Here is a 24,062-nt window from a genome sequence, read left to right on the forward strand (position 1 = left end):
AAGAAATATATATAGCAATTAAAGGCCCTTTTAAACCATTAACAAATTCTTAAAATTCTGAAATATCTAGGTCAAATCTTAAATTGTAACAGAAGAGGACCTGATTGACCTCTAGCCATATTATTTTATATTATAAGGCTCTGTTATGGAAAAAGTGTTAGGCTAGAATCCATTTGTTAAGTCTTTAGGTCCTGCAAGGGACTTGATTGTTTTTTTTTTAAAATTGTGATAGCATCTGCTAGGGACCAGACAAACTTTAGTTCATTTTCAAAAATACAGGAAGTTGAATTGATTATTTGCTTGATGTCATTAGCATTTCACATCTTTTGCTCTTACTGACTCTAACATTGTCATCCCATGCTGTTTTAAAATGTTTTGCACCCTGTAGCAATTGCAGGATGTATGACTAAAAGCAATGTTTGGAATGTTTTCAATTGGTTGATCAATCCTATGAAAGACATCTCACCCCCAAATAGTTACTTTCTGGGTCTACATCTGGATTGTGTGAGTGTCTTAGAGGTTATCAGGCAAGGCAGGTTTCTAGATAGCTGTCATTTCCCCAAGTACGGGGTAGAAAGATGGTGAGAGAGATGGTGGTAGACTTCCTGATTCAGGCTTTAAAAATTATGGCCTTGGAGCTGAAGAACAATATAGGTAACAAAGTCCAATTAAGCTTTGGTTTTGTGAAATGGGCTTGTTTTCTGGACAATATTGTTTTATTTGAATTATGACACAATGTTATGGCTTTTGTGCTTATGGTGAGATCCCCTGGTTGTGATAGCCCAATCTCTTAAATAAGGCTGACATGTTAAGTCATAGTTTGTGTAACATGATTTGTTTACTAAGCACAGTTATCTAGATTTGCACATTGCATTAAAATGGAGTATGGTTGAATCTATGTTTCCGTAATAGCTTGTTAGGTTTTTGAAATAAAGAGAAACAAAAGAACAAAGGGAAGTGAGTGATCGTTCTACATAAAATCTTATTTTGGAGTATGTGAGTAAATTTTATATATATAATTTATACACTTAGATCAGAAAAAAATGGCAAAAGCTCATTTTATACCCACACCCACATCCCAATGTGAGTAAATGTGAGTAGCAAATATGCTGTCTTGGCTTTTCAAAGGTGGGATACAGATTTTGTTTAATTAATTGATGCAGAGTTTGGACTTGTGGATTAAATAAGTTTGTTGTTATAGTAATGGCTACTATATAGTACTATGTAAAAGTAAAAACTATATTATCTTGTTCTATGTTGAAAAGAGTTGGTAATCAATGCTTTTCTTTTTCTCATTTCCCCCTACACTTTCCTCTCTTCCCTTTTCCTGCCCCTACTTTCCCACTATTTTCATTTTCCTTTGTATTTTATATTCTAAACTACTAAAATTCTTTAAAAAGAGAATGACAGCTATAGAAATCAAATAAGTAAAATAAGCAAGCTTCTGCGGAACAATAAAACTTTCATTCCCATTCAATAATATTTTTAATAAGTCACAATCTTAAGTTCTGAAATTTTTCCAAGTTTTATCATTTCAAACTTTTCTTTGCCAAAGTAGGGATTAGAAATCTTAAGTGAAGTTTTCTGTGGAGAGAGAATGAGACAGAGAAAGAGAGAATGAATTGCCATTCAGGAATATAAAATATCTTTGGTACAACATTTATGTGCATGGTTTATTCTGGATTCTGATTCATAGTCCATTTCCATGAATTGAAAGAATATGTAAAAAGAGATGCTCTTTTCCTCTGTCTACTGATAGAGCCAAGAATCACTTCATGCCAGACCAGCTAGAATAAAAACAAAGATATTGCAATTTTGCTCCTATAGGTTAAAATAAATTCCACCTTAGAAATGGTGATAAAGGAAATATAGTGAAAAATGCTCAGTCCAAATTACAAATAAATCAATCAAATTTGGCGTTCTGCCCTTCTTTGATATTCCTAATAGGAAACTGTTGAGAAAAGGCAAAGAAATGCATCATTAAATCAAGAATGTGTCTTATGGTTTCATCCATGTAACAGAACTGTATATACCTCTTAGCTGGCCCAGGAATTAGCAGCCCATCTCTATCACTCGTCAGTGACCTTAAGCCAAAACAGTAATCTGGGCTGATAATTTAACGTGGTTATCTGAATATGTACGATACATTGAACCATAAACAAAGTAAACAAGCTGAGTTGGTACATCAGGCCAAACCATTAAAAATGCAAAAATTGAGAACACCAGTTAGATTTAACATTTGGAGCTAGTTAAGTGTATGGTGTGAACACAGCATTTTCAGAATCTAGTTTATAAACTAAATTTTTATAAAAGGAGGATCTATATGCAAATCCTCACGTGCGCCCCTTTCTGTATTTACTCTAATGCTGATGTGGGCATTTGGGACAAAGAACAGCAGAGCATTGGGTAGCCATTTAGATAACCAGTGGGCAACTAACTCTGAAAGGATCTTTTTAGGCTCTTATTAAACATTATTATTTTTTCAGTAAAGTACTGTACAGTCAGGCAGAACAGGGAACAGGGCAGATACCATATAGGCAAGAAAGACATTAGAATCGGGAACATATGAGAAATTTACATGGATGTGGCTGAAGACTGCATTTAACACATGTGTGATGCTAAAGGACAACAGTAGACACTACCATTGTGCAAAACAAATTGAATTTTACTTGTGGATCTTTTAAGGAGAGTTTTGTTGGACATCTCCTCTCTTCCCCATCAGCATAATTATCTAAAATATATCTTGCTGCCTACACTACAGCTGTCTGTTTTCAGTAACAACCATCAGGGTGCTTCCAAGGAATACCAAAAAAAACCAGGCTGGAGGGCTGAGAATGCCCAGCTCTGATCTGGGTGTATGTTGGTATGGTGGGAATAAACATTCCCGGAATCAATGAATAAAGCTGGAGATGATCATTTATATCCTTCTTTGGGACTGGTGAGGAAAAAGGAAGCTGTGCAGCCACCTCTTGTAAATGCTTTTGCCTTGTTCAGATTTCAGCAGGAGTGTAATGGCTTGCTTATTTATAATCTCCAGTGGCAGAATTTATGGTGGGAAGTTTATTTCTGCTGTGGCCATTTATCTGTTTGCACGATGGTAGAATATTGCATTTGGGTGTTGTGTTTGTTTAGCCCCGTTTTTTAACAAAGGGAGTTTCGCTGAGATTCATGAAGGCAGCAGAAGAGAACAGTAAGGGTGGGTGGTCAATATCATTCAGTTTGTTCAGATCTGAAAATGGCTGCTGGGTGACTCCTTCCCCAACTTTTAATCACTCTATGCTTTCTGTTTCGGATGTTGGTCCTACCCTCTCCCCTGTGGTCCCTGCAGATGTAGGGTACTTTCATCAGCCAGTGCAATTGCAACAGATCCTTGATTATGTTGCTACGTCCCATGGCTGCAAATGCACCACTGCTGCTGGAATAGAGCACTTGTATTTTATGATTAAAACCCTGTTTATAAAATTGGACTGAATCGCCACCGAACGTACTTTTTTTGTTGTCTTGGCATGGTTGGAGAATCCTGTGTTGGGTTTTTTTAAAAAGAGGACGGCAGTTCTGCTGGTATGGGGACAGATCTGGGAGGGCTGCCGACTCCCTTCCACCAAGTATTCAGGGCTTCGGGAATCCCCCCTCCGCCCCGCCACAAGGACAACTTTTGTCTTCTCCTCCTTCTCCTTTTCTTTTTCCTTCTTCTTCTCCTCCTCCTCCTCTCATTTTTTTTGGAGATGGCCTGGGAATTTTCCTGCTTTGTGTGTGGTGTGCCGGGATGAGGGGCTTTGGGCCTCTTCCTTTCAGATGCAAGGGGGCTATTTGACTAATTCAATGGGGCTTCAGTTTGATTACCTATCTGATAACAGAGGAATTCGAACAATGTGTGTGTTTTGGGAAGGAGGGGGAGGGCCCAGGATGTTCTGAAGACCACCAGCTTCTTTTGCAGGTCACTTCAAAAGACCCAGGGCAAGAGGGAGGGGGGGCCCGGGGAGGGGGACGGAGCCTTCCTTGCAATTTTCTCTCCCTTGTTCCCCAAGGGAAGACAAGATTGCTTTTGAGGGTGGGTTGGGGGTTGACCAATCTCTCAAGCACTCCTCAAAATAAACAGCAGTATTTCACATTTCACTCAGCTAAGAGAGAGGCAGGCGCTGGTGTAAGCGGGTGGCTGGCTGATGTTAACTCCCCCCAATTATCCCTGAACTCCTCCCAATTATCTATATTTATCAGAAACGTGTTGGTGTCAGACCTCCATGTGTAAATGGCTATTTGGAAGATACTTTGTGGACAAGTCCATACGTAGAATCTCGGTTTGAGCTGGATTGTCGGATGCCTCATAATACTTTTGCTTGTCTCTTTCAATACTATCCAGATTTAGATCACTGTGGTAAACCCAGGCTGTGGAACCAGCAGCCAATTTTGACTCCCAAAATAGAACTTTCTGAGTTGTGGTTCTCCCTGTTTTGAAACTTCCCAGGGAAAATCTCACCGGATCTCACAAAACTAAAACCGAAGCAACGGCAGCTGACATGAGGAGGAAACCGGTGTTCTGAGGTTACACGAAAACCTGTTGAAAGCTGCATTTTGCTCCAAAACATTGTATGGTATTTCTGTTGTTTTTACAGGTGGTCCTTGACTTATGGCCGCAGTTGCGCCCAAAACTTTCGTTGCTAACCAAGGCAGTTTTTAAGGGAGTTGTGTGCCCCATTTGACGACCTTTTTTTGTCACGGTTAAGCAAATCACTGCAGTTGTTAAACGAATCATGTCATTAAGCAAATCTGCCTTCCAACATTGACTTGGCTTGTCCAAAGCCTGCTGGGAAGGTTATGAATGATTATCACATGACCCCTGGGGCATCAGAGCACATTGTCAAACGCCCAAATTTTGATCATGGGATCCCAGGGATGCTGCAACGGTCAGAAATATGAAAAATGGTTGTAAGTCACTTTTTTCAGTGCTCTTGTAACTTTGAACAGTCATTAAATGAATGGTTGTAAGTTGAGGACTACCTGTAATTGTCTGCTTTTATGCCTGACGGTTTTACTTTTGATTTTTATATTGAATTGATTTTGTTGCCAGTTATTTTTGAACATCCCTTTGCACTCTTTTTTCAAGAAAAAGCAGAGTGATCATGGTGGGTGTGACTTGTTTATAAAGGTACTGTGGGAAGATCTTGAGAAGCTTCTCCAGGTTTTTTCAAAAGGAAATTTCTTCGTAGTGGACAGGATGGAGTAATTTAAAATAGTACCAGTTTTATTTCATTTTTCTAGGTCAGTTTTCAAACTTGGGAACTTTAAGATGTCTGGATTTTAATTCCCAAAATTCCCCAATTAGTATGTTGGCTGGGGAATTTTGGGAGTTGAAGTCCAGACCTCTTAGAGTTGCCAAGCTTGAGAGAAACTGTTCTAGATGGTAGGCATAATAAGTCAATGTGGGAAAAGAGATTCTCTTAACGACCACATAATTCACTTAACAGTTGTGGCAAAAAGTTTATAAAATTGGGCACGACCCACTTAACTGCCTTGCTTAGCAATGGAAAAGTTGGGCTCAATTGAGGTTATAAATTGAAGACTGCCTGTAGCTGGCTTTGTAAAACATGCTATGCTAAATAATTTGTCACTCAGCAGAATCTGGGCATGCTGTCATCTTCCATTATAATGTGGTTTGTTTGGGGATGATAATATATGGAAATACAATTGATGTTTTGTACACCAAGATTTAAGATTTAGTATGTTGTGTGAATCCAGCTTTTTGTAAAAGTGGAAGCCAGTTTTGGCAGAAAGGCAGGATAATGACCTGCTAAAAAGAATTTACCAAGGAAACACTCTCCTGGTATGCAATGCAGCTCTAATGGATTAAGAAAGTTTAGTCTCCTGGAAGATACTCTGTGGGAAAAGCTGATTTGTGGGAAACATTTTTTCCCCTCTGTGATTAAAAGCAAATTGATTTAGATTGTAGGAGGTGTAGCAGCAATATGGCGGAGGAGACCAGACTATCTTTTTGAATTATTTGGGATTGGAGGTCTAGAGCAGAGGTCTCCAACCTTTGGCCACTTTAGGACTTGTGGACTTCAACTCCCAGAATTCTGGGAGTTGAAGTCCACAAGTCCTAAAGTGGCCAAGGTTGGAGACCTCTGGTCTAGAGGTCTATTAAGCCTGTTGGAGAATTCACAAACTGATTTGCTTTTTGCCACACTTGTGCACATGCATACACACACATGAATATATCTACCAAAATTGCTCAGCAACCAATTTGGTGGATGTACTATATATTTGGCAAAAATCTAATCTATGGGTGAATTCTTTTCCAGGCATTGTATTCCAGGTGGGATGTGGCTGTCTTAAAGAGCATTTGAATGAGTGTTAGCCAACTTCACCTGATTTTGAAAAAGCTAGGAAATGTAGCTAGATTGGGAGCTGAAAAACATCCTGGAAGAATGTAATAAGAAAAAAAACTAAAGGAGCATATGCATGAAATTATTAAATGTCGGTATTAATATAGTATATTACCTTCTTCACAGCCAGCAGATAAAATTATCTTAACAGTGTGCAATAATAGTATGCGTGCAAGGCAAGCAACATTGATGTGTAAATGGTGATGTTTGCAGACAAAGGCATCATGTCTGTTTTCTACCACAAAATAGTACACAACATAATTTTTCACAGCTTTCCCCAAACTGGTACCCTTCCCGTGAATGGGCTGGGAATTGAGTTATCCCAATATACCTAGAAGGTGCAAGTGTAGGAAAAACTTACTATGCTAACTAAAATAATGGGAGTCATAATTATTTGCAAGCTTGATTCAAAGGCTTATTTTCTTTTTGTTGGATGTTGGGGTTCCTTGTAACTATTGTTTAGTCAAAATTGTAAGGAGAATGGTTTTCAGCATTCTTAGAGGCTGCTTATTGAGGCCACCTACCCATCTCTATTTAAATGTGTGTGTGTGTGTGTGTGTGTGTGTGTGTGTGTGTGTAAACTTTGCCTAGTTCATGTTTAGGCTCACATGTTGTTTAAAGAGAGAGGGTGTTGCCTAAATAAACTGATTAGCTGATGCACCAAGGTCAGCTGTCCGATAATTATTTGAAAAGTGTGATTCACAGGGTTTGCTCCTTTCTTTTGCAGCATGTAAATAACCCCCAAACCCACCACTTTTGAGTTACAGCAGAACTCTCCAAACTTGGCAACTGTAAGACATATGGACTTCAGCTCCCAGAAGTGAGAAATTCTGGGAGTTGAAGTCCACAAATCTTACAATTGCCAAGTTTGGAGACTCCTGAATTAGAGCAAAGTGGAAGGCTCAAAAAGTACACATACCTAGGGTTTTTTGTGGGTGCGCACACACACCCCCACCCACCAAAAAAAAAAGGAATGAAGAGCCAGAAAAGAGGTTGTTTAGCCCTTCCTCATTTATTTCCCCTCCTCCCTAATTTCTCCTGCCTTTTTCCAGCTAGGAGTTGCAATTGTCCTTTTATTAATGGCCATCATGGAGAAAAGGGTTTTGGGGAGTGGGTGATAGAAGGAAAGAGGAAAACAGACTCCTTTCAACATCTTCACTTGTGACTAATCTCTAGCCTGGCCTTGGCAAAGATATCTAACTACACACAATAGTTGGGATTATGCAGTATCCTATATGAAGCCAAGATGGGGTTGGTAGTTAGTGAATCAGTGTGTTTGTGTTACTGTAGCCATTATCTTAGCAGGCAGTGTGAACCAGGCCACCACATTAACTTTTTAGTTTAGGCATTATATATTATGTGACTGCAGCAGCAGTGTTTTGTTAACCCAGATTTAATACATTGTATAAAGCAAGGCAATATGCACATGTCAAAACTGAGATTGGAATGTAGCAACCTAAGTGTTGGCCCACTCAGTTTCTTGCCATAGAGTTGTGTGGATAGTATGGGAAGCAAGAGTGGTACATACAGGTAGTCCTTGACTTACAGTCGTTCGTTTAGTGACCATTTGAAGTTACAACAGAACTGGGAAAAGTGATTTATGACTGTTTTTGTCTTACAACTGTTGCAGTGTCCCTTTAATCATGTGATCAAAATTCGGGCACTTGGCAACTGGCATGTATTTATGACAGTTGCACTATCTCAAGGTCATGTAATCACCAATTGCGACTTTACAAGTAAAATCAGTGTGGGGGAGCGAGATTTGCTTAGCAACTGTATGATTCACTTAACAACTGGCAAAAAGTTCATAAAATGGGGCACAATTTACTTAACAATTGCCTTGCTCCACAATAGAAATTGTGGGCTCAGATGCAGTTGTAAGTCAAGGATTAGCTGTGTGCAGCCTTGAATTCATGAAGGGAAGGAAGGGTATAAATCTAATTGATGGATTGTTCAGTATTGTGTTGATGTTATTTACAAAGAAGGCATGTAAACACTCCAGGGCAGTGACAATTGGAGTGGCTATAAGCTTAGAAAATGAAGTGAAATAAAATGAATGTAATTTTTTGCTTTGCACACCAAATACTTGAATAGGGCCAAGGCAAGTAGAATGGGCTAGGATAAAATCTAATCTAACCTAACCTAAATCCAGTTTAATTCAGGTTGAATTACAATGAATATGATTATTCCTCTACATTATTAGCATGACGTGTTTACCCAGGTCAGTTAAAAAAATCTAACAAGTCTGGCTGTACAATAATGTAAGCTTGATCATTGCTGACTTTGGGACTGACATTTTGGTATGAATCCGGTTTGTTTGGCGAGTCTGGTTCATGATATGGTTGAAATGCTTAGAAGGTGAACTAAGGTGACTAGATTATGTAATTCACATATTTCTCCCCTTTCCTCCCCTCACAACAATTTGCTTCATTAAAAGTTACAACTCGCTGGGAAATTTTAGAGGGTGCCTGATGGCACTTTTTGGATATTATATTTATTTATTTATTTATTTATATCAAATTTTTAAAAACCGTTCACAGAGAGACTCTGGGAAGTGAACAAATTAATGCCCATTGCAGTTGAGGGCATCCATTTGGGAAGTGCCAAACTAGTATAGTTCAGGTAGTGTAGTACTACAGAACTGCTTTTCAGCATTCTTAAATATGAAGTTGCTTACCCTTGAGTCCCCAGGGAAGTGCCATCATCTGACCTGTGTTACTGAACAACTCACGAATGAGGAGTTTGCTCCATTCATTAAAGGGAAAAACAATGAAAGACAGGAGGAAAGGAAAGAAAAGGCTTGCTCTTCTCTCTTGTGCTTGGCAGATGGCCCACAGACCCAGAAGGGGACAGGCTGAACCAGCTCGAAAATGGTTCAGGCAAGAGCAGCATGGACAGATTATTAATTCTGCTATTCCCCTCCCCTCCCCCTCCCCAAAAGAGCTCATTTTAATAGTAAGCGAGTGTTTTGAGAGTGTCAGCTGAGAGTGTAAATTGGCCTGCTGGTAGGAGATTTATGTGAGTTTGTGGCCTAGCCAAACCAGGGGAAACTTGCAGTGAAACAACCAAAATTAAATATTGTGGCATCGACGTTTGGGAAAGATAATCCCCTTTCACTGGGATTTTGACCCGTAATTGTGAACTGACTTCGATGTGCTATAAATTTTGGGGAAATGAAGCATTTAATTCTATCTCTGAACACTTTTTCTCACCCTCAGCACTGTTTTTAATTTGGAGCAAGTGCTTTGTTTGTTGCACTTTTGAACAGTGTCACACAGTGTGTGGTGTAGTTGGTTCACATGGTGTGGTGGGATGGAGGGTTTGTTGTCACTGTGTGTTGGGGGGAGAGAGCACGGGGGGAGGCTCAGCTAATCTCAATGTACACATGTTGTACTTTGACAATAAAGGTTTATTTATTTATTTATGTGCTGCTCACACTGGTTACGTTCAAAAGTCACAACTGGCTAGGTTCATCCCAGATAAGGTAAAGGTAAAGGTTCCCCCGCACATGCATGCTAGTCGTTTCCGACTCTAGGGGCCAGTGCTCATCTCTGTTTCAAAGCCGAAGAGCCAGCGCTTGTCCGAGGACGTCTCCGTGGTCATGTGGCCGGCATGACTAGACGCCAAAGGCGCACGGAACGCTGTTACCTTCCCACCGGAGTGGTCCCTATTTTCCTACTTGCATTTTTTACGTGCTTTCGAACTGCTAGGTTGGCAGAAGCTGGGACGAGTAACAGGTGCTCACTCTGTTACGCGGCACTCGGGATTCGACCCGCCAAACTGCCAATCAAGCTCAGCGTCCTAACCCACTGAGCCACCGCGTCCCAGATACTAAATTGTAAATTATGATTTACATACAGGCCACTGTAGTTGAGTTTGTATATATAAAATAGGCCAAGCCAAAAGAGAGGGGTGTTCTTTTGTGCGTATTGTGCATTTCTAGTCAAAATGTATAAGATGTGCTGGGGTGTTTTGTTTTTTTAGGAAAACTTTTAAAAAAAGAAACTAGCTCTTCCAGCAGACCCTGGGCCCTAGTGACTTGTGAATTTGCACAGGATATTTTAATTCTTTTTCGTTTCCCTGATGCAGTGTATCTATGTATGTTATTGTTATTTGTTTGTTTCTTTATTATTTGACTTTAGTACAGTTCAGGGACATCCAACCCTGATAACTTTTAAGATGTGTAGACTTCAACTCCCAGAATTCGCCAGCCAGCACACTTAAAGTTGCCATGGGTGGACACCCCTGTTTTTAGTAGGATTGTTGAAGATAAGGGGTGGGGGGTGGGGCTGGAATCAGGCAAATCTCCTGGTTTAATTCAACTTTCTGCAAAGAAAATGACCCTGGGTTAAAACACTGCCCTGAGAGCAAGTAGGCTTCCCCACTATGGACTATAAACTCTCTTTAAAACGGGAGCTGAAATGAAATAGGGATTTGGGGCATTCCAAGCATATGGTTTCTATTAAACTATGTGCTTCACTTCCTGGGGTAAGGTGTGATCTGGAATAATGTAAGATAATTTGCATAACTGGCCTCAAGTACGAGTATGACACTTATCATTGGGGAGGGAAGGACTACAGATTTAGTGGGGGATTATACTTAATATTGGTGAGGGAAGGACTACAGTTTTAGTGGGGGATTATATAAAGTGAGCAGGGTTATGTTATGTATATAGAATTCCCCCTGCTTTTTTTCAAGGGGTTGGTTATATGGAGGGGGACTCTCTACATGGAAGTTTCTTTAACTGATACGAGTTAGCTGAAGTTGGAGTTTAAAAACTTTTTTTTTGCTTGTGAACTGTACTAATTGAGACAATGTATTATCTGACATGGTATCAATTCCAGCAAAAATCATTGCTATGTGTTGGTCCTTATTTCTACCTAAGAAATATTGGAAACCTGTACCTGCTATTTTATTTTATTTTTATTTATTTTTTTGCAAACTTATGTAGCCGCTAATGAAACTCTGGACAGTGAACACCACCAAAAAAAGCATAACACAGGAATTAATTATATCAGTGATCAAATTTGTATGAGAAACTAGCTCTTGCTTTATCATTTCACTTTCATACTTGACCAGCATACATAAATAAACATTTCTTTGTAAAAGTTGAGATGAAATTGTTGTGGAATTCAGAAATGAAACAAGTAGTTTAAGAAGAAGCTCCCATAATGGGTGACTTGAGGGAAGAAGACCTGAGAGTGGTAAGGCAAGAGCTCCTGGGACTACAGAACAAGACAGAGCAATAATTGATCTATTCTTATAGCTGAGAATGAATTAGGAAAAGTGTAAGGAGGTGGTCTTTAGAGACCTGATCTGCGGTTCAAACAAATGGGGGGGGGGGTTCAAAGGAGGCTTCCAATCAAGCTGATTAAGTTTTGATTGGTTAGAGTCTGTGGACATCCATACTGTTTCTGATTGTTTCAATTTCTGCAGATGTGATTTTACATCGAATTACTCCTGAGTAATGACCGTAAGGCTAAGAGAATGACCTTATTGACTGTTTTAATAAAATCTGAACAAAGGTGCCATGCAGCGCTTTTGAAAGTAAAAAAAGTGTTTTCAGAAACACGGGGACATCTAGGTAGCACTGGTCTGTAACTCTGGATGTCAGATATTTTCCCAGGATTATGCTGAAGCAGCAGAGGGAAAAATGCAGCATAGAACATAGAATCATAGGATTGGGAGGGACCTTGGAGGTCATCTCGTCCCTGCTCAATGCAGGAGGCCTTATACCATTCCAGTCAAATAGTTGTCCAGTCTTATTCTCAAAAACCTCCAGGGATGAAGTATACACAACTTTGGGAGGCAGGCTGTTGCATCGATTAATTGTTCTCACTGTCAGGAAAATTCTCCTTAGTTCTAGTTTGTCGGATCTCTATTAAATAAGCTTCCACCCATTACTTCATTCTGGCGCTTTGGAGCAGGGCTCCCCAACCCCAAGTCTGTGGTCTAGTACCAGGCGAGAGCCTATTCAGAACTGGACCACGGAAGTGGTGGGCAAGCATGTGCATGCAAAGCTGCATTTGTGAAAATGGTGGGCATATGTGCAAAACCATCCTTCCCCCCCCCCCCGTCTCCGCTGGGCCGCCGACTGGAAAGGTTGGGTAGAATAAATCAATCCCCTCTTCTGGGACAGCCCCTAGAGTTATTGGAAAGCAGCTATCATGTCACCTCTAATCCTTCCTTTGAATAGGCTAGATCAGGGGTAGGCAACCTTGGCTCTTTTATGACTCGTGGACTTATAACTCCCAGAATTCCTGAGCCAGCTATACTGGCTGAGGAATTCTGGGAGTTGAAGTCCATGAGTCATAAAAGAGCCAAGGTTGCCTACCCCTGGGCTAGATACACCTAGGTCCCTTAACCGTTCCTCATATAATTTAACCACCAGACTAAATTATCTTTGTTGCTCTTCTCTGCACACTTTCAGCATCGTTTCTGTATTATAATGGCCAGAACTGGATGCAGTATTCTTAAGTGTGGAGTCAACCAGTGCAATTTAAAGTGATATTATTTTGGTACTATCCCTCTGTTGAGGCAGCCCAGGATTGTATTGACTTTTTTGGCAGCTGCAGCACACTATTGGCTCACACTTAAGTGGTGGTCCACCAAGAAACCTAGATCTATCTCACAGTTAGTACTGTTGATCCAACTATCTCCTATTCTATATTTATGCATTTGGTTTTTCCTGCATAAATGCTGGTCCTTACTTTTCTCACCATTGAACTGCATCTTGTTGGATAGGGCCCAATATTCAACTTCTGTCAAAATCCTTCTGAATTTTTGAATATCAAGTGTTGGCTGCTTGAAGGAGTTGCTGACAATTCTCCCTTGTGTTTCAAAGCCTTTTTGCCTTGAATCCAAAGCTGATAACCTAGAGAAGTTTTGAGTGGAATATAAAGTGGGGGGAGGGGGAAAGATAAGGATCACAGTGGGGAGGTGATGACAAAAATTGACCAAATAGTACTAACTAGGACTACTGTGGATTTCCTTTGGAGACTGGGGTCAGTTCAGTGGGGGTAAACAGATCTCCAGGGACTATAAATTTCTCATCCTCTATGAAAAATGAAAATATTATAATTGCTGTCCTATAACTAATTCTGTGGGGTTACGCTACATTGAATTCCTCTCCAGTGTTGGTCTGACTATTCCTAGAATATTGCATTCAGCTTGGGGCACCACCTTTTAGGGAAGACATTGACAAAGTGGAACATGTCTAGAGAAGAACAGCCAAGCTGATAAGGATGCTGGAAGGGAGGAATGGTGGGAGGTGTTGGGTATGTTTAGCCAGGAGAAAGGTTAGGTCATTGTCTTTGAATATCTGAAAAGCTGCTTTGTAGATGCTGGGGGGGGGGAGCATTTCTGAAGAGTTGATGCAGAAACACAACAAATATGTGTTTAAATTGAAAGGAAATACACTTTGGTTGGGTGTCAGGAACAATTGCTTATAATACAAGTATTCAGCAATGGATTCCTTCAGTGATGGAGTCACTTTTTTACTGGAACTGTTTAATCAGAGGCTTGATAGCCATCTGCATTTCTTGCATTTTAGAGAGACTGGGCTGAATCAATGTTTCTCAGCCTTGACAACTTAATGTGTGGACTTTTAACTCCCAGAATTCCTCAGGCAGCTAACTAGTGGAGGGGAATTCTAGGAGTTGAAGTCCAAAACATTGGGTAATAGATAATCTTGATACCTGACTTGATCCAGAAGAAATTCAATGGGGGCTATTATATTACATAGTTCTCATAGCTGGATTGTTTATAGTGATATTGGAAGAATGTTGTTTTGAAGCTTGTGTTATTGGTCTTTCAGAGTTAAGTGTTGTTCTCTACATTTTCAACTAGCTTAAAATAGCCCCAGGAATGTTCTGAATTCAGAATTAAACATACTGTGTTCAGATTTATTAATCAAAAGACATAAATAAATAACAATGAATATGAACATATATAGAAGCAAGTAGCCCAGCATACCAACTATGTTCCTTTCTGGGCAGAGAAAGTTGTGTAACTTGTATTTTATGTCAGTATTATTCCGATTCATGGCATACGGAGCTGCCTTTGCATGTGATCCCAAGAGTTAATTAAATTAAACATCTACAAATTTGTGGATGGATATGTGTATCACTTTTTTTTCCAGTGCACAATATATTCTCTGCCTTGCAGTCAATATTTTATAATTTCCTCCAAATCGCTGAACTGGTCTTCCTGCTCTTTTTTTTTCTGGGCTCCAGAGCAAACTCCACATGGACGGTTTCCGCAGCTTGAAAGAAGGAGAAGCAGTTGAATTCACTTTCAAGAAATCCTCTAAAGGTTTGGAGTCCATCCGAGTCACTGGCCCTGGAGGGGTTTCCTGCATTGGTAGTGAAAGGAGACCGAAGGGAAAAAACCTTCAGAAACGCAGGTCGAAAGGAGATCGGTAAGGCTTGATTCAAGGACCTATTCAGTGATTCCAGAAACCTCTTGACTTAACAACAAAATTTCAAATATTGAAAAAGCAAAGGATGTTCTGTGTATTGGAGGTATAGAAATAAAGAAGTTGGTTTTGTGAGAGGGTTGGGTTTTTTTGCTAGAAAAAGAAACAACAATCAAGTTAAATTAAGTTTGGAACTTTCTTTTCCAGCAGTTTGGCATATAACAACAACAACAACAGTAATAATGTTGGAAGGGAGCTTGGAGGTCATCTAGTCCAACCCCCTGCTCAGGCAGGAAACCCTATACCATTTCAGACAAATGGCAGTCCAGCCTCTTTTTAAATACTTCCAGTGTTGGAGCATTCACAGCTTCTGGAGGCAGGTTGTTCCACTGATTAATTGTCCTAACAGTCAGGAAATTTCCCCTTAGTTCTAGGTTGCTTCTCTTTTTGGTTAGTTTCCATCCGTTGCTTCCTGTCCTGCCTTCAGCCGCTTTGGAGAACAGCTTGACTCCCCCTTTCTTTGTGGCAGCCCCTGAATACTGCTATCATGTCACCTTTCTTCCTGGATATTACACATCCAGCATTCTTAATTTATTTCACTATTTTGATTCTTTCTTACCCACTGAGTACTCAAGATAGTTAATAACAATAAAACCTTGTTTGGCCTTCTAAATCCTTCTAAATTGTTCATTTTTCACCATCATCATGAGAGCTAGAAACTTGTATAATGCTAGTAGGAAGAAACACTGACGTCTAACATTCCCACCAAGATAAAGATAATAACAAAAAGATAATTTAGGCAGTTGGTCTTAGTACAGGGGTAGGCAACCTTGGCTCTTTTATGACTCATGGACTTCAACTCCCAGAATTCCTGAGCCAGAATTCCATGAATCATAAAAGAGCCAAGGTTGCCTACCCCTGGTCTAGTAGTTAAGATGCTGTCCTAGGAACCAGGAAAAGACCGTGAGTTCTAGTGCCTCCTTAACCATGAAAGCTGATAGGATGATCTCAGGTCAGTCACTCTCTCTCAGTCCATCTCAGCTCACATGATTGCTTTGGGGAAAATAATAAGAGGAAGAAACATTAGGTATGTTCACTGTAACCTTGAGCTATTATGGAAATAAAGGTGGGGTAAAACCAAATAAGTAATTTCAGTTGCCAGATGTCTTCTGGTATAATGGGAATGGCAAATAGGCATGTAGGCACACCAGTGGAGGCCTAGGAGAAGAGATGTCTGTTTTAAAGGAGTGGCAGACAGTGCTCTGGATGTGTTGCCCTGCCTCTGGAACCCTTTTCACTTTCAGATCCAGCATGATAGCAATAGACTTGTATACCACTTCATAATGCTTTACAGCACTCTCTAAGCAGTTTACAGAGTCAGCCTATTGCCCCCAACAATCTCAGTCCTCATTTTAACAACCTCAAAAGGCTGGAAGGCTGAGTCAACCTGGAGCCAGTCAGGATTGTACTGCTGGCAGTTGGTAGAATTAGCCTGCAATACTGCATTCTAACCACTGCACCACCACACCTCTGCTATATGTGGCTATGCATACATGCCTACATAAAGAGCACCACTTTGCTTAAATTAGTGGCCTTAATTTAGCTTCTCTCAATCCGGTGCTCTCTGGAAGTGTTTGACTACATCATTCCCAGCCATTCCTTTGGTGGAGGCTTGGCCAGCAGTTGTCCCCTCCTTCTACATAAGATGCTTCCTTTTGACTTTTTAATGAGTGTCAGATGCAGATTTCTAGGAGAAGGGCAACAAAGGAAAAGCTCAGAGTTCTCTCTCTCTCTCTCTCTCTCTCTCTCACACACACACACACACACACACACACACACGCATACACAGAGCAGCTGAATAGAAATAGGCTAATGTCCCCATTCATGTATTTGCAGTATGTTGCTACATGGGCAATGGCTCATCCTTTGGGCAACCTAGGAAGAAAGGGAACATCAGGCAGACTTCTCATAGCAATACATGGAAAAATATGACTTATATCACTTGTCCTAAGCCACGTGCCCTCCATATATTCTAAAGATCCTAGTGGCTGTGGGAGTTGCATTGTTGACACATCTGGAAGGCACCAGATTATCTTACACTGGCTGTATTCCTACAACAGTTAACTGGCTGATACAGATCTAGCCATTTGGCACAGCATACTAAGTGGTTTAGGCCTTTTTGCTGTCAGCCTGGATGAACTCAGCCCACTTGCTCATTTAATAGTTCAATGTATGCACAAACCCATGAGAAGGGGTGATTTGGGAACTCTGTAAGCCTTACTGATTGAAACACAAGCCTTTAGGCTAAACCCTTGGTTGATTCAGGGTCATCTATGCTTTCTGGCCCTGTAATATCTTAAATGGGCCCCAGACTATTTAAGAATCCACTTATTCTACTAACATAATACAGTTGGGAGGATGGATGCATGGAATGCTTTTATTGCTGAGTTTTATTGCCCATTTGCTGAGAAATGTCCCAACACACCTGAAGGCCATCAAAAACCTCTTGGCTGTCTGGTTGGGAATCCAGATGTTCTTAACATGTTTTCAGATAACTTTCCCATCCATTGCAAGCTGCAAAACCAAAACTGAAAGGTTATGATGGGCATAGTCATAGTCCAAAACATCTGGAGGGCATGAGGCTGCCGCATGTCATATCTTTGCTTTCCCACAATTTTGAAAAAAAGTCTTCATTAATAGCAATGGTGGAGGTTCCCCCTAGTGGTTAAAAAGACTTGTGCATTCTTTTAATTCATCCAATTTTTGAAGGTCTCACTGGGAAAGTTGCTGGATCTCCCTTTACTACAACTAGTCCTCGACTTACAACCACAACGGAGCCCAAAATTTCTGTTGTTAAGTGAGGCATTTGTGAAGTGAGTTTTGCCCCATTTCTGACCTTTCTTGCCACAGTTGAGTAAATGACGGCAGTTGATAATTTAGTAACCCCGTTGTTAAGTGAATCTGGTTTCCCTATTGACTTTGCTTGTCAGAAGGTCACAAAAGGTACGTCACATGACACGGGGATACAGCAACAACAGTCATATAAATATGAACCAGTTGCCAAGTATTGGAATTTTGATCACATGAATATGGGGATGCTGCAAAGTTCGTAACTGTAAAAAACCGCCAGTCACTTTTTCAGTGCCATTGTAACTTTGAATGGTCACTAAATGAAATGTTGTAAGTCGAAGACTACCTGTACTCTTCTTCAAGGGAGCAATTGATTCATACCACACTGAAGCAGGGTGTGTGTGTCTCTCTGTGTGTATGTGGTGAGAAAGAGAGAGAATTTGAAAAACAATGGGAGTGTTGTTGATATTTCTTTGACTTCCCAATCTAGCTATAGCTATGAGGTTTCCCAGTGAGGTCCTGACTCAGTGTAATCAGATTGATTTTATTTAGGTTTTATTTATATCAGCCAAGGTCATTATAGGGTTCTGCTACCTAGGTTTAACGCAGATGATATAATTCTTCTTTTATTTTGGCTGGGTTATGATAATACAGACAGCTATGGCTTTCCCGGAATAACTTTCCTGATTTCCCCTTCATCTCATTTTCCTCTTTTTTCCCAGATGCTACAACTGTGGTGGCCTGGATCATCATGCCAAAGAATGCAAGCTCCCTCCGCAGCCTAAGAAATGCCACTTCTGCCAAAGCATTGCCCACATGGTGGCCAACTGCCCTATCAAAACGCAGCAGTCACCCAGTTCTCAGGGAAAGCCCACATACCTCCGGGAGGAGGAAGAAATGCACAGCTCACCCTTTCTTCCTGAAACCAGGGAATGATCTCTGGAAATCAGTAGGAAATCTGCCCAGTTGACCGGCTTCAGGGCATCAAGTCAGCCAAAAATGGGAGCAGAGAAACGGCATTGGCTCCAAGCTGTGGGTGAACAAGCACTGGGCAGGAGAGCAGCAGCTTTTATCTTTAGCAAAGGCAAAAAACTGAGTGGGAGAGGAAACCCTTTCCTCCTTTTAGTGGGTATGGAATCCGGGAATCCCTTTCCCTTTGTGAAATTGGAAGCAAAGAGCCAAAGGTACCTTCGTGAGCTTGGCTTACTTCACCAATCCAAGTGAAGATCAGGAAAATGCAAAAACCAAAACCTGAAATTATGGATCTCAGGACGTGTTTGTACTTGAGTTAACAGTGTGTGTGTGTGTGTGTGAGACACAAGAGAGATTGAGATTGAGATTTCCTCACATTGACAAGACTACTGGAATACAAATGGAAATAACTTTCTAAGACAATCCGAGGCTCAAGGAAGGACGAGTCCCACTTTAGAATGTCAACTGCATTGCAGGCCTTTAGGGACACAGACTCCCCAAACTTCCTGTTCTGTTATTTTCTTAACAGAAAATAACTGAATCCCCTCCATTTTCATATCTGCCCTGGGATTCTTTCGTCATTAGGGAAAAGTAAGAACCCCATGCTTTTAGATGTTTGTGGGACCTGAAGGAGCATTGGTAAGCTCAGGAGTCTTGATTTCTGCCAAAACAAACTCGGAGAGTTAGATCTGTTAATCTACTGTGCCATGCAGTGGTATAGCCATGCTCCTTCCTGCATGTGTTTGGCTAATTCAGATGTTTAAAACACACCACCACCACCACCCCCTACACACAAACACGATACCCAGACACAGACCTAGAAATGCAAATTTGGCATTACATTTGATATTGCCGTGCATGCAACTACCATATTTTTCGTTCTCTAAATGGGTACAAGGGTTCTGAGTTTAAAAATATGTGTTTACTTGGCAAGCCCACTTATCAGATGAAAACTGCTGCTCCGTTGCCCAGCTTAACTTCTGTAGCTCTGCCTTTAATTTATTTTGTTCCCGCGGACAGCTGGACTTGCCGTGTGAAAAGCGGGAGGGTGGGTGGACCACCCTCTGCTCTGAAGCCGTGATGTGAAACCTGCACTACGATGTGCGTGTGTGAATGATGCATCTTTGGGTTTGTTGGGGGTGGGGTGGGGGGGTTGCTTTTCTTTGGGAGGAAATGTTCCCTTGTTTTAAAAGTATAAATATTCCATTTTGTATTTTTGTATATTTTAAACTTTTTTAAGAGGGGAAAAAAGGAAGAAAAAAAAACGACAGGATTCTGCAATTTATTCTCAGGTATTCTCAGACATCTCAGGGATGGAAGAATCTCGGCAGCTCTGGGGCTGAATGGATCAGCGTTGAACAGCACAAAGAATAAGAAAGCCTCTGTTCTTTAAAAGTTTTTTAGCTCTATCTTACAGTCTCTGTGTGTATGAGTGGATTGATGTTTCTAAATGCTGTATTTTAGTAGATTTCTTCTTTTCCCTTTTCTGGATACAAGTGAAGGTAAAATGATTTGTGGCACAGTTCAGAGGAAAGTGCTCCACGTAGACGCTTCTGTGGGGCTTCCCTCCTTTCCTCCTCAAAACTAAAGGTTTCTCCAAGGACTGCCTGTGGATCAACAAGCCAAAGGGAACGATATCCCCCAGCTGTGCAAAATATTGGTGATGCTATATGTACCCTAGGATAGTTTTGGTGTCTGATAGGATCTCCTTCTCTGTTCCACCTGTCCTTAAACCTTTTGACTCGACCATTTCTGCATCTCATCTCTAGCAGAATTTCTTATTCATGCATTTTAGAATCCAGATCCGTATTATCCTTCACCTATTGGCGTTTCATCTAATGTTCAGATTCTGCAAGTCTAGAAGCTGGGATAGGAATGGGAGAGAATCTGCAAATCGATCAGAAACCTTCGACACCTCTGGACATTAAGAGAAATGTACTTGCTGTGTTAGGCCTATCAGCAGACATTCCCACTCATCCAGGTCAGGATGTCTTATATTCCAAGCCTCATGAAGTATTTGTGATAGACCAAACATCCATCTCTCCTTTTCATTTTTTTTGTCAGGAAAGGAAAAAAGAGAAATTCTATTTCATCTGCTGCCCTCTCGGTCTGTCCCAAACCCCCAGATTAAGGATGTCACCTCAGTCTCCTGAATAGTAAGACTTGCCTGCTGGTGGTGACATTGAAAGCAGGAAGGGATGTGCAAAGATGGAGAATTAGGTTGGTTAGGGCATGTAACACTGCAGACGTTGATAAATTATAGCTGCCAGCATTTTGGCTATTAGCTATTAATGGCACTGAATTGTAATTTGAAACAGTCAAGTTCCTAGATTTCTTCTCTGCTCAACTTAGGAATTTGTGTAGGATCTGGTGCTTGGTAACAGTTTTCTCACAGCTTTTAAGGGTGAATTTAGCATGCAGCATTCTTAAAAACATCTTAAGTGAAACAAGAGAAAACCCAAAACGTGTTTTGGGGACTTACAGAGCTGTTCCATATAATTCCTCCTCCTCTGTCTCGCCCATCACAAAAATAGTGGCAATGACATGATGAGAAATATGCAGCTGGTTAATTTTGATACATTGCTGTGAAGAAACTACCGTTATCTACCTCAGGATTATTTTTGATGTCAATAGGTGTCAAATACAATAGAACCAATTAGGTTAGTTATCTTGCTCTAGATTGGTCAAAGAAGGAATGCTTCCCTAGACTGTGCCCAAAGTTTAGATTGTGGCACCTTGTAGTTTTGTATCTGATTTTTATTAAGAAGAAAAAGGTTAACTGACACTGTTCCTCTTTCTAGATGTTTAGTCTGTGTAAATATCTCATGTAAAGTTGTCTGATTTCTTCCCAATTTCTTCTTGGATTATTGTTTACAAACGTAAGAAAAATAGCCAAAGCAGGGGGTTGTATTTGCACCAGAGATATGGGGGTAGGATTCCCTCTTTGTACTTTATTGTAATTCTGCCAAGTGAGAGCTGGTGAAGTCCCCTCTCCCCATCTCTCTTGTAACTGCTGAGATCATTGGATTTATGGATGACGGTGATTTATCTGTTAAGAGCATTGAATGGAAAGGAAAATCATGTTTTGAAACTCATTGTAGTGAGGTTGGATAGCATCAGCGGTAGCTTTTAGTCGCTCTCATTTTCAAAAATGGGAAGGTGTGAGATTTTAGAGGTTGAAAGAAATATCTTAAAAGTCCTTTGGTCTGGTCTTACAAATAAATTGCTGTCTGGCTTAGGGAATGAGAGTACAATTTTGACAGTGGTGGACACTATGCATAAAGAGTAAATGGTGTGAATGGCAGGCAGGGTAAAGCCATGTCCGCACTCAGGGTCATTGTGGTGTGGGGGAATTTGAATGTACTGGGGCTTGGGTGGGTGGGTAACCATTTCTTGCATGGCTCCATGTTTGTGTCCTGTGAGACAAAACGAATGTAACTCCATGTTTACTGCTAGTAACCAAAGCTTGTTTTGTGTTAAATTCTTGAATTTTAATTAAGTGGATAGGTGGGTGGGAGGGAAGGGGTGGCAATAACAGGGCGATTGTTGGGTTCTTTGGGGGGGGTAATGTCTTGGCTGCAGGACTTTGTCCAAACAAGCAGCTTTCCTGCTGATTTATGTCTTGCAGTGACATCGGAAATTCCCAACACTGCATCTTTCTCTCTCCCCCGTTCCCATTTTTATACCAGTTATGGAAAATGTTGGAAATGAATAAAGTTGATGGATAACAATGTACTGTGCTTCTCTTCTTTTCAGCAAACAAAATCTTCCTTTGGGTCAGAACAGTGTTCTTATTTATAGGGCATACAGGTAATCCTCAACTTGCAACTGTTCATTTAGTGACTGTTCAAAGTTACAACGGCGCTGAAATAAGTGACTTATGACCGTTTTTCAGTTACAACTTTTGCAGCATCACCATAATCATGTGATCAAAATTCAGACGCTTGGCAACTGGCTCGTATTTATGACCATTGCTATGTCCCAAGGTCATATGATCCTCTTTTGCAACCTTGTGACAAGCAAAGTCAGTGAGGAAGCCAGATTCAGTTCACAACTGGGTTACTAATCAACAACAGTGATTCACTTAACAACTGTGGCAAGAAAGATCATAAAATGGGGCAAAACTCACTTAACAAATGTCTCACTTAACAACAGAAATTTTGGGCTCAATTGTGGTAAGTCGAGGACTACCTGTATTTAAATGGATAAGCTGGGATGGAGAGAAACTAAACTTCTTGTGTGAATTCCAAAATTAATGAATTTACAAAATTTATATATACCCACTCACCTTAAATACATAGCTTGGATAAGCCCACAAGCTATAAAATATGTATTTAAAAAAAAAACAACACAAAAAACACAAGCATAATTACATCAAGGCATCACAAAAGAATGCAATGTAAAAATTATTGAAGGGCTACTCTTAAGTCGCAAGCAATCTCACATCATTAGGGAATTCAATGAACTCCCTCCTGTATTCTCAGTTAACATCTGAGAAGATTGACAAAAATCCTTATGACATTTAACGGCAGCAAAATATAAAAAGACTTTCACTTGGCAGCCACCTAAGTCACTTACTCAGTGTCTTTGAAATGTATAGACACTTAATGCCCAGAATTCCCCAGCCATTTTAAAAGAAACGCCCAGCCTTTGCAGCTCTGGAGGACTAACAAAATGGCTGGCAACTGCGCTCGCTCTCTCTCTCTCTCTCTCTCTCTCTCTCTCTCTCTCTCTCTCTCTCTCTCTCTCTCTCTCTCTCTCTCACGCACACACACACACACAGAGAGAGAGAACAAAAGAAACAGTTGTCATCTCTTCCCCCCCCCCCCCAAAAAAAAAAATCTAGGCCACCCTGAGCAGCGCACTCAGGGACAGCACCAAGGCTGGGCCTAAAGTAGAGGACCTGTTTTGCTCCGATTCCCAGTGTGGGCAGCTGTAAAAGAAAGGAGGATTACCTTAGCAGCGATAGACTAGATCTGCTAGCAAAATGACATGGGGGAAACATGGCATAAGTCCAAAATAAGAAGGCGTGCACAAAGCAACTCAGACACCTCCCTAATTTACATGAGTATAAGGGTGAGGGTGGGGATGGAATTAAAGCACAGTTGAACTTGCAAAATTCTGTTTCTATAGCGAATAACTAGTACGTTTTGAGCCTTCCTTTGGAGTTGATATCATGAATTGATCTATATAATGAAGTGACAGCAGCAAAAACAGTTGAAATGTCTTGCTGGTCCTAAAGGATCAGGTTAGCTTCCTTCCCCAAACAATACCTCTAGATGCCAACAGCCCTCAGTGAGGCAGTAGAGCCTTTATTTACTCTTTAGGTGTTCAGCTTCCTCCTGCAACTGTTGCTGCTTGAACCCATAAGCTTTTCCCTTTGATTTTATCAGTATGTCATTGTAACTGCACTCCCCTTTCCCATTCTCAGTTGCGCCCCT

At 40.7% G+C, this 24,062-nt stretch overlaps 1 protein-coding gene across 1 annotated transcript in view; it reads left to right on the forward strand.

Annotated features, from left to right (window-relative positions):
- Positions 1-18,585, forward strand: part of LIN28A (lin-28 homolog A) — a gene marked incomplete at both ends in the record, with an annotated part of 33,121 nt that extends 14,536 nt beyond the window's left edge. The window contains 2 exons of the mRNA XM_081335045.1: positions 14,618-14,802; positions 18,372-18,585. Coding sequence (XP_081191171.1) covers positions 14,618-14,802; positions 18,372-18,585 — 399 coding nt within the window. The remainder of the gene's footprint in view (positions 1-14,617; positions 14,803-18,371) is intronic.
- Positions 18,586-24,062: the final 5,477 nt, after the last annotated feature.

This window comes from Vipera berus (genome assembly GCF_964194415.1).
Source record: "Vipera berus genome assembly, chromosome: 9".
NCBI lineage: Eukaryota > Metazoa > Chordata > Lepidosauria > Squamata > Viperidae > Vipera > Vipera berus.